The sequence below is a fragment of the Limulus polyphemus genome, unplaced genomic scaffold (assembly GCF_000517525.1).
Source record: "Limulus polyphemus unplaced genomic scaffold, Limulus_polyphemus-2.1.2 Scaffold1857, whole genome shotgun sequence".
NCBI lineage: Eukaryota > Metazoa > Arthropoda > Merostomata > Xiphosura > Limulidae > Limulus > Limulus polyphemus.
The window spans coordinates 153,923-164,960 of record NW_013667467.1 but is presented as its reverse complement, the minus strand read 5'-3'; the positions used below and the strand labels follow the sequence as shown (position 1 = coordinate 164,960).

The following is an 11,038-nucleotide window of genomic DNA, read 5'->3' as shown; positions in this document are numbered from 1 at the left end:
ATGGGGGGGGGGGGGGCTTTCTGGCCCCTCCTTTTTTTTAATATCTAATATTTTTACATGCTGCTAGTGAGAGAACCTATTGTTAAAATATTTGAATCCCACCACTGCTTAGACCTACTTTTCAATACAAAAAGAAAGGATAAGAAAAGGTAATTCAAGGATTACTCTGGAATTTATCTTTTGTAAATGAGTTTTAACATTCTTGTTTTTTTTTCAAAAATACCAGATAATATAGACAAGTTTAAATTAAAAATTAAAATGCAACATTCAATAAAAACAACTGAAAAGAAAATTTAGATAGAATTTGGCGTACTACCCAAATGTCTTCATCTTTGATGATTTATTTTACTTTCTCCCAAAGAAGGTTACTTATAAATAAAGCTGAGATTTGATATTTTTATATTAAACAATTAAGAAATTTTACCTTGTAAATTAATAAAAACCTTAACGAGATAGAAAACATTTAGAAACAGAAACACAAGCTTAGAACAGTATACATGATTGAGTCTTAATATTCAGATACCAGTTAGTATTTTTATATTATTTATATTTCTCAATCTAAAAATTTCTTACATTAAGTTCAATTCAAAGCTAAAAAAAAACCTGTGGTCATTTTTGAGTAAATGTTTTTTGTTTGATATCCCCAAATGCTATTTACTTACAAATGATGCTGAGATTTGATAAATTAAGACTTAAGATAATAATAGATTTGATATTACAAATCAGTACTAACTTTTAAAAGATACAAAACACTTAGAAGTAATGCATTTCTAAATCTAGAAGTATAAGACTAGTATAAAAGAGCATCAATATTTCATATTTGGATATGAATTGGACTTTTTATAAAACTTCTGTTTTTTTAATCTAAAAGCTTTTTAGATTATGTGACATTCTAAGCATCAGAAAACAAAATAATATTTCTTTTTATGAATGAAAAAGCAAAATTCAATTTATCTCACAGAAACATTTTGGTGTTATGGTAGTGCTCCTTCAATAAAAGGCAGACTACATTATGTGTAGCTTTACATTTAAAATGCCGAGTGGAAGAGGATCGTATTAAACTTACATTGTTAAATTCATCTAACACTCAATAATTCAACTTAAATAATATATATATATATATATCAATGCACAGAAAGTATTTATCACAAAAACTGTATTTTCTGAACCAGCCATACCTCAAGTTTTCTTCTTCATCATCTTCAATATCTATATTTTCGGAAGCGAGAAAGTCAAATGTTGCTAAAACCGATGCTTCTGTTTCTCTAAGTGCATTTTCTGCTGCTGAGTTAGTGGGTTTTTTTCCTGCTCCTCTGATAGAAGTTAATGGTGATGTATTAAGAAAAGGTATGTTCATAATTTTCCCAAATCTCAAATGTTAACATTCTACAATACTGAAAATGTATTTCCAATAGATACTTACTTATCTCCACTCAAATCTAGCTTTCCCAATTAAATGCTGCCCTCTACACCCAAAAACTTCTGCTTGCCATTAGCCTTAAGGCTCCCAACTAATCTCACATGTTTCCATGTGATATTGCTGCATTGTTGCATACAAATGAGCATATAACTACCCTCCACCATTAGTAGTGCAGTAATGGATTCTAGTGCAGCTGGCTCCCTCTATACTGATTGTTCAATCATTACTTTGAGATTAGATGCACAAGACGTGGGGAAGAAGGGTAGGAAGTTAACATTTTCCAACACTAAATATTTATTTGTATTTTTAGTATTGGAAAATGCTAACTTCCCATACGATAAGTAATCTCTTCTCACATCTAGCTAGAATCCCATGTTGAAGTGATGGAAAGACTGGTACAAAATATTACCTAGATGAGCCCCCTTGGGGAAGAGCCCAAAGATAACCCATGAAGTGTGACACCCTATACCTTGAAACAGTATAGAGGCAAACTCGTGGGAGACCTCAACTCAATCTGTACCAGGGTACACTCTTCATCTGAAAAGGAAGAGAAACATTGCAAGGACAGGTGGAAGATACAAGCACAGTCCAGAACTTGCACTAGGCTTTCAGAGGTGCTATATGAGTAGTGTAGCTAGGATGCATCAGATCGTATGTAGTGGGTCAACTCCAGTCCAAAATCAGGCATCACCAGGAATTTGGCTTCCGGACTGCAGTTCAAGAGTTCCTATCATCTACACCTCAAGCTCAGTGAGTCAGAACAGGAAAGTAACTGGTTCTGCATCAATCCAACACCAGACCACCCAGGAACTCAAATTCACGATAGCAGTAGGATGGGAGAAAGCCAGCCAGAGGTTTGAAATGTACTAAACAAACAGAACACCACCACCCTACTCTACTTGGAATTGGTCACACTCAGGAGGCATCCTCCATGGTCCATCACCCCAGTGTCTTAAATTGGTGAATGGCAAGGAATCCCATGCTCCACTAAAAGAAAAAAGGGGAGATGCAAGTACAGTGGAGAATCCAGGAGCACATCACCATAAGACAGTGCAATGGGTGACCATGAAAACCCTATTGATAAAAGCAAGTCAGCACTAGGTATTGAACTAGGCATGGAGGATGGGCTGGAATCCCCTACCTCCTTTACTTATGTTATTCCATGAGTGGGTACAGTATGGATCGGGCCTTGTTAAAGAAAATGAACACCACAAGGATACCTCAAGCAGTTTTGTGGAACACCCTGTCTCATGGATGAGTGCTATATCGGGCCAGGACAGCCTTACACTGTTTAGATTTTAGTTAGGTATACCCTGGCAAGCAAAACTTGCCACTGAGTGAGGTCCTGTAAGAGACTAGAGGGCTCTGTAAAAAGAGGGTAAGAAAAAAGAAAGACTTACCCAGCCTGACACAAAATGATGTGTGAAGAATAATGACCAGAATCAGGCCATAGCCCCATGACAAAGAAAAGGTCAGATCATAGAGACAATGTGCAACAAAGGTATGAGGGATCATCCACATACCAGCCTGAACAATCTTCTCTAATAAACAATGGAAGTGAGCATCCAATGAGTGACTTAGGTGACAAATTTGATGGACAGACACTTGGAAACACCAACATGTTTCTCTATCCAGCAAAGACTATACTAAACAGATGTCCACCAGTGGCACAGCAGTATGTCTGCAGACTTACAATGCTAAAATCCGGGTTTCGATACCCATGGTGGACAGAGCACAGATAGCCCATTGTGTAGCTTTGTGCTTAATTACAAATAAACATAAACTAAATAGATAAGCTGTTGGACCCATGTAGTAAGAGTAACAAGAGAAAGATCACGACTGGACGACGATATCCACGGAAGGAAAAGAAGGGATTGGAAACCACAAAAGAAAGAAGTGCAGGCTAAATAATAACAGACCACATAAACAGCAGAGGAGATTATGATCTGAATGGGAATTAAAATGAGAATGGAAGAAAGATATATAGGGGTGAATGCAATATCACCCTACATGCCTCAGATGTTTTAGGGAGAAAAGCGCAATCTGGAGAGAGAAGGATACAGAAGTGATGGAATAGAAATTGTGAACGAATCTATGGTGTTTACACCAGAACACTGATTACCACAGGTGAAGAGAAAGAGATAACTTTTAAGGGACAGATGGTGTAAGGAACAGACAGCCAATGGTTCAAAAAGAGGTAGGAGTAATGGCATGGAGAACCACATTAATGACCCAGTCAGGTACACTAGCATAACCCAGCATAACAAAAAAATCAGAAAGTAGTCCAGAAAACTGCCCAGTAGCCAACAATAGTTGAGATAGACCAGCCCTGGTCAAAAAACCATGCGAAGAACAGAATTGGGAAACAGAAGGAAAATCCTGCGAGTAAAGCCAGAGTGATGAAATGGCTAGATGGAAAAGATAAGCATTAGGTTAAAGAAGAAGGGAGCAGTAAAGTAGAAGAGAAAGAGGAGGGAAGGCTTGAGGGAAGAGATGAAAAGCCATTGAAAAACACTAGGATTGAGAGACCATTCCAAAAAAGAGACCCTGAGAGAGGTTCCATTGGTTGTGTTGAGTCCACAGTAAAAGATGCATGTGAGCACAACCCAAGGGGTTCCAAGGAAACTCAAGTCCCCAAAAGATAGAGAACCTCTCAAGCAGGAAAAGGAGAGGATAGAGTTGTGGAAACCAAACACTCCATGACCCCCAAACACAGCAGAGAAGACTGTGCCCTGCTGAAATGGGAAGTAAAGAATACACCCAAATGAACCAGACAATGGGTAGGTGTGAGATGAGACTTCTCCAGCTTGACTAGCCAACCTAGATGAACCACTTCCCGAAGAAGAAGAAGAAGATTATGGTCGGAGGAGTCCTGTTGGGATGGAACTAAAAGAAGCCAGTCGTCCATATAATGGTGGAATCTCATTCTCAAGTCTTGAATGTGATAATCAAAGGCATGCACTATACAAGAAATAAAAATTTTAAGCAGCCAATGCCAGGCCCAAAGGAAGAGCTCAGAAGTGATAAGCTTGACCATGATGTACAGACCAAAGTTAAAGACTGGATGGTGGGGAGATGAGAATGTGAAAATAAGTATCAGAAACATTGACCTTGATGACCTAATGCCCCAGATAAAAATATCATTGGAAGGTAAGAAAACTCATAACTGAGGAAGATCAAGAAACTGACAGAGATGAAACAAAACAATGACATGATACCAATCTCCAATGTACTGGGGAACTACAAACAGATGGAAATAAAATTTAAAAAAGGGTGAGAAAACCTTTTCATAGCATCCATAGCCAAAAATCCTGACATTGCCTCAGAAAGATGATGTGAGGGATAGGATCCCACAGAGGAAAAAAGGAATATGAACAGAAGACAAAGGGAGAAGTGAGGAAACATGAAGGGTAAAGCTAATGGAAAGAACTTATAGCCTCCAATGGTCAGCTTCAAAAGCAATTCATAATCCACAAGTCAAACCAAATGAGCCCCCACTGTTCCTAAGCCCAGAAGATAGTCACCAATGAGACTGTGGAAGAATGGAAGAGGAACAAGATGGAAGAACAGGGAGTGGAAAGTAGTCAGGAGGACAACAGACAGCAACTAGAAAAGAAGGAGCTTGGGAAAGATGTCTTAATCCTTTCACCTCAGGCTGTTGCAGTTTGTATCGCTTCAACTGGGGAAGGACATTGATGCAAAAAACATATGGTAACTCTGAGCATTCCTTTAGTCAGATTTTGTTAATGTTGATAAGTATTTTGTACACAAAGAATGACATTATTTTAATTATATTTCTAATAAAAATTTTATTTATCTGTAGCAGTTATTTGCACTCGAACTGTTAAAATAGTTCGAGTGCAAGGTGATTTTCATTTTAAGTTCATTTCATTTGCATAACCTCTAGAACCTCCTAAATGAATATCAAAAGTTTTTTTAAAGTAACTGTTTATATTTCATTTTCTTTACCATATCGCTAACTCTAGCTATTATCATGAATATGTAATGCAATGAAATAGTTAAAATTAGGAAATTGAAAAAAAAAAATGCTAATTTATTGTACAATATCTTTAAAGATTTTCCTTTGGTTAAATTTGTAATTTCAGGTCTTTTCCTTTTCACATATAGTTAATTTTTAATGTTTTATTTTCCTTTCTTGTCTTTTACCATTTATTATTCATATCAACACAAATCAACAATGCCTTCGAGGCATATTATGGTGTATCTCTCAGGCAAACTTTATGTGCACCACGTAATATCATAAGCCTTGTATGACATACATTTAAAAAATGTTTAAACCTTTCAATTATGCATTTTAAAACATAACTAATACATAAAAGTAAGATCTAAATACAATTTAAACTGTATCTCTAACAATAAAATATTTAGGAAATAACTGTAAGTGCTATAGTCGATCAAGCAGCCAACAATACTACAGTCAGTAGTACCCCAACTTCAAAATAACCACTGTTAGATTATAGTGTAAAATGAGCTATTTCTAATGACTATACACATGTGTATGTGACATCTACATGTAGGCTATAAAACTCAAACAAATCTGTTGAAAGTGGGCATGGAACTTATCAGGGGTTGAAAAAAATGTATTACTTCAACTGCATTTATTCAGAGAACTTTGAAATGTACAAGTCAAAAGGTTATGTAAACATCTTACAGTCTAGACATACATCTACACAACTGCCATTGTATCATTGAAGATACAGAGTGCCAAAGTAGAGAATTTTAATAGCTCATTGGTCACATGACAATACAGCTGAATTTTTAAGTAGCTTTTTAAAGGTTTCTTTGAAATAAAGAACTTAAAACTTAGATAATATAAAACTTTTAATCATTACATACATTATAATGTTAATTTCATTCCAATACATTGATAGTAAAGATGTTTAATTAAAATTTGAATGTAACACAGTGACTTGTGCAGAAAAGCTTTTAAAGTGGCATCCATTGTGAAAGGGTTAGCAAGTAACATCAATGTTTAACTTCTATACACTAGTTGTAGTAATGTTTCATTTTTACAGTGATGGTATGATACCAGTTAATTTTTTAAGTTACCTGTGTAACAATGTAACTAAATTTTCTGTATTTTTTAAAGGAAAAAGAGACTTCCATCATAATAATATAGTATTTTGGATTAAACATTGTTGACTGTTGCAAAAGGGTTAAAATCCACATCTTCACGGATGAAAATTATAAGACAAGAAAAGTTCATGCCAAGACCTGAAGAAAAACCCAGGTTGCATGAACATACCTGCTGCAAAATTGTCTGTCACATCCCCTAACAGACAAAGAAGCACCTGACACCATTGTAGTAGCAATATCGTGTGAAAACACATGAAATTAGGTGGAAGCCTCAAAGCTAGTGGCAAGCAAAATTATTTGTATAGAGAGGCCAGCAGTGAATTGGGAAAGCTAGATGTGAGAAGAAGTATTGGAAATCTAAAAGTCCATCCAAACAAATAAAAGCATAAACATTAATATTGTAACTCCATGCAGAAACAATGCCTAGTCTCTAGATAAGATATATGAATCCTTGTAAGATTTAGCAAAAAAACTAACAAATATTTCCATTCTTTAACTAATAGTACACAGTATGTAAGACAAGATACAGTACATTTGGTTGTTCTTTGAATTAGAGAAATTTTTATGATAATTCACACAAGCCTAGCTGTTAACTGGTTTTTACAGCCATACTTGTACAAGACAACTATACCATTAACAAGTGCAAATTGTGTTTACAAAACACCTATGTTCCATATTGGCATTGACCCCTTTTATCTATGATCTTTAAAAGCTAATTATGTATAAAACTCTTTATGTAATACTTGTTGTATTAGTTTGGTCAAAATCCATCCATCCAATCTTCAGATATCCGTTCACATGACCAGGAAAGATGGATGGCAGGGGAAAAAACATGTCCTGTTCTGTTTCATAGTGGAAGCATAAAACACATATTTTAAGGGGAATAAATTCTGATCCCAGAAGTAAAGGCATCACACAGTAGAGTGTGTTATATTATCACAAGCTATGATGATCAGATAACATTTCTGTGGAAGCTTCATGCCAGTGAAGCCATGAATTAGTAACTGCTTTGCTTTACGGTTTATAAACTGAATGGTATATAAATTGATCTATACAGTTCATGGCAATAACAATAAAACTACCATCTAGATATATTCATATAGAATGCAATCAGGCAAATTGGTGAAAACTAGTTACATCAAGCTTATTTATGTAAAACTCATTTATACTATACCTATCTTTTCTGCATAAAACTCATTATACTAAACTTATTTATGTGAAACTCACTATGCTTACCTCTCTGTGTAACCTTTACTATACTGACCAACTTTATGTTAAACTCCTAAACTACACTTCTTTGCTTGTGTACAATGCACTCTGTTTACCTTGTTTGCATAAATATCACTATATTGACTTTCTTTGTGTAAAAACTAACTGCAATGACTTTCTTTATGTGAAAACTAGCTATAATGACTATTACTGTGTAAAAATTGACTGTAATGACCTTTACATAAAAACTTGCTATATTGACTATTACTGTGTAAAAACTAACTGTAACGACTTTCTTTCTGTAAAAACTAACTATACTGAGTTTCACTGTAAAAAATTAATTACACTGCCTTTCTGTGAGTAAAATTTAATCAAACCAACCTTCTTTGTGTGTCAGTGACCCTGTTAAGAGATTGTTCACCATTGACTAAGGATGTATTTTTTTTCTCGTCAGATTCTGTAAGATGTGGGGCTAAGCCTAATAAATTTCTCACTCGTGATGATCGGACATCAATAACAGTATCAGTATAACCAATCTCTTGAAGGTATCTAAAACAGAAAAAAATTATAATTTAAATAACTTGCAAACTAAAATATTCACAAAGTCATAAAACTGTGCTACACCTTATATACAAATGTAAACTATTTTATACCACATATACAAATGTTGAACTGTTCTCTAGCTCATATGCAAATATAAAACTATTCCATTTCTCATACAGAAATAGAAAATTGTTATATACATCATAAAAATATCTAACTGGTCTACACCTCATGCAGAAATGTCAAAACTCTTCCACACCTTACTACACAAATGTAAATCTGTTCCATATCTCACATACATACAAACATTAAATAAAACTCTTCTATACCTTATATAGAAAGGTAAAACTGTTCTTCACCTCACATACAAATGTAAAACTGTTCCATGCTTCATACAGAACATAAAACTGTTCTATACCTTGTATATAAATGGAAATCCATTCTGCACTTATACACAAATGCAAAGTATTTATACAGCACAAAACTAGCATACACTGCTTTAAAAGCAAAATGCTTACACAGCTTGTACAGCAGTTGAAGTAAGAAACTCATATAATGGTTAAAGTTATCTCTTTTTATTTACTTTCTAAATACCAATGTAAGAGGTAGATTTTGGTTAATAACACAACTGAACATTAAGTGTAAGCTACAAAACAATATCACAAAAGTTATTTAAATGAGGATATCCTACTGCACTATGTAAGGTTTTAAATAACAACAATAAAATTCATATTTCTATAAAATGTAAAATGAAACTTAACCATTAATCAAACACACAGTTTTGGTGCATAGCATGGGACAGTCTATAAATAGCATGTTGAGCTGTTTAACCCCTAACTGATATTTCAATAATCCTCCAGCATCTTCTAAAACCTAATCACAGTCAAACTGCATTTCCAATTTATCTATGCAATTTCAACAATATATAACACATAAACAATTAGAATTAAATAATTTTACAACAGTGTTTGTACAGCCTTGTCTAACCATGCTAATCATTCTAAAAGTACTAATTATAGAGAATGCTCTGGTTGGTTTTTTCTTTATATTATAATTTGTCTCACAACACTTGCCAGACAGTGCATTTAAATGCAAAACTTAAATTACACAGTCAAGTATTTACATAAAAAAATATAATAGTATATCAATGAATGTTATGATTTCAGGATTTTAAATTTGAAAAAAAGTTGCTGAAATTAGGTTTAGCACCAGCATCAGTGTCTTAAAAGTTAAGGCAAACATTAAGCTGCTCAAAATAAAGGAATCAGCTTAAAAATAAATTTTAAACAGATCATTCAAAAGAAACGATTATTCTTTTTTCTTTTCTTATGTGTAAAAATGAATGTATACACAAATACGTTTACTGAAAAAGTTGCCACTTCTAAAAGTTACGTACTGCCTCAGAAGTTGTCTACCTTGTTTCCATGACACATTACTGTTGGACAAATCCCCATCTACAAATTCATCTGTAAAACATTTCATTTAAAACAATTATATCTTCAAACTTTTCAAACCATAACATGAAATCAGATATACACAAACACTTTATTTAAAGAAATATTTTTTACTACTGAAAGCAGATCTTTAAAAAATTACTACAGCTTTTTCAAATTTAAAAAAGATAAAAAATACTTATCAAAACTAATATCTACAGGTAATGTGAGTCTGGGAAATAGTGAAATTACAATTAATTAAAACAAAAGACTAAAGAGTATTCAAATCCTATTATCTTAAAATATGTACAAATACACGATAAATGCTAACCTATAAAATACTCCAACTACAAACTACTACAGTCAAGTGATAGTACTCACAACTCTTCAAATTTAAACATACATTGTGTACATCCAGCTAACATTTGCTCTTCTTTCCAGCTAGTGCACTGCTGTAAGAGCAGACTCAAAGCATTGTCTTTAATTGAGAAAAGTATTTCTTCATGATCACAGAATTCACTTATACAGTCCCTCGGTGGGTCAACAGTATGTTTACAGGCTTACAATGCTAAATTTCAGAGTTCATTTCCTGCCATGGACAGAGCACAGATAGCTTATTGTGTAGCTTTGCGATAAAACAACATCATTAATATTATTAAATTGTTTTATTTAACTGAAAAACATTTACTGATGATGACATAATTTATTAGTACATGTTTAGTAATTAAGAATTTTTTTAAATTTTAACTCAAACTTTGCAAGGAAATACTTTACACAAATAATGCTCCCAAAGATTTGAAATGCAGGAATAAAATTTATCATAAATACAAATAAAAATTATAATACATACTATTGCACCAAACATACAAAATTTCAGCCAATATACAGCAATAAAGTTTTTAGTTCAACTACATCTGTCAGCTTTCTGTCATAACACAAACACATGTGTATGTGTAGGTACACTCACATACATACCAATATGTGTTTGTCATTTAAACATTAAACTCCTTAGATTATTTTCAGTATAAGTATGATTAAGTAACTTATATGCACAATGTAATAAGCTCTGTGTATTAGGTCGTCAAGAAATTAATGTCGTGTTTTGGAACACTTTCATTACCCCCCCCCCAAAAAAAAAACGTACATCGTGTATAATACTTAAACGAACCTCCTAAATGTCATGTTAGTGTAGCCTATATAACTTGTAAAGTTTACTATACTCTATTCCCTTATAATGATGGCACAAGATGAGACACACATTCAGCATGTAATGCTATTTCAATACAAGAAGAGAAACAACGCCTGTGTAGCCACAAAGAATATCAATGAAGATTAT

At 33.7% G+C, this 11,038-nt stretch overlaps 1 protein-coding gene across 4 annotated transcripts in view; it reads right to left on the bottom strand.

The window, feature by feature from the left end:
• The window catches only part of LOC106465174 (striatin-3-like), a 110,691-nt gene that overhangs the window by 51,454 nt on the left and 48,199 nt on the right, over positions 1–11,038 (bottom strand). For all 4 annotated transcript variants that reach the window (XM_022393011.1, XM_013925377.2, XM_013925379.2 and 1 more), the window contains exons 4-6: positions 9,666–9,735; positions 8,108–8,275; positions 1,179–1,313 (exon numbers count right to left, since the gene is read on the bottom strand). In XM_022393011.1, the coding sequence (XP_022248719.1) occupies positions 1,179–1,313; positions 8,108–8,275; positions 9,666–9,735 (373 nt within the window). The remainder of the gene's footprint in view (positions 1–1,178; positions 1,314–8,107; positions 8,276–9,665; positions 9,736–11,038) is intronic.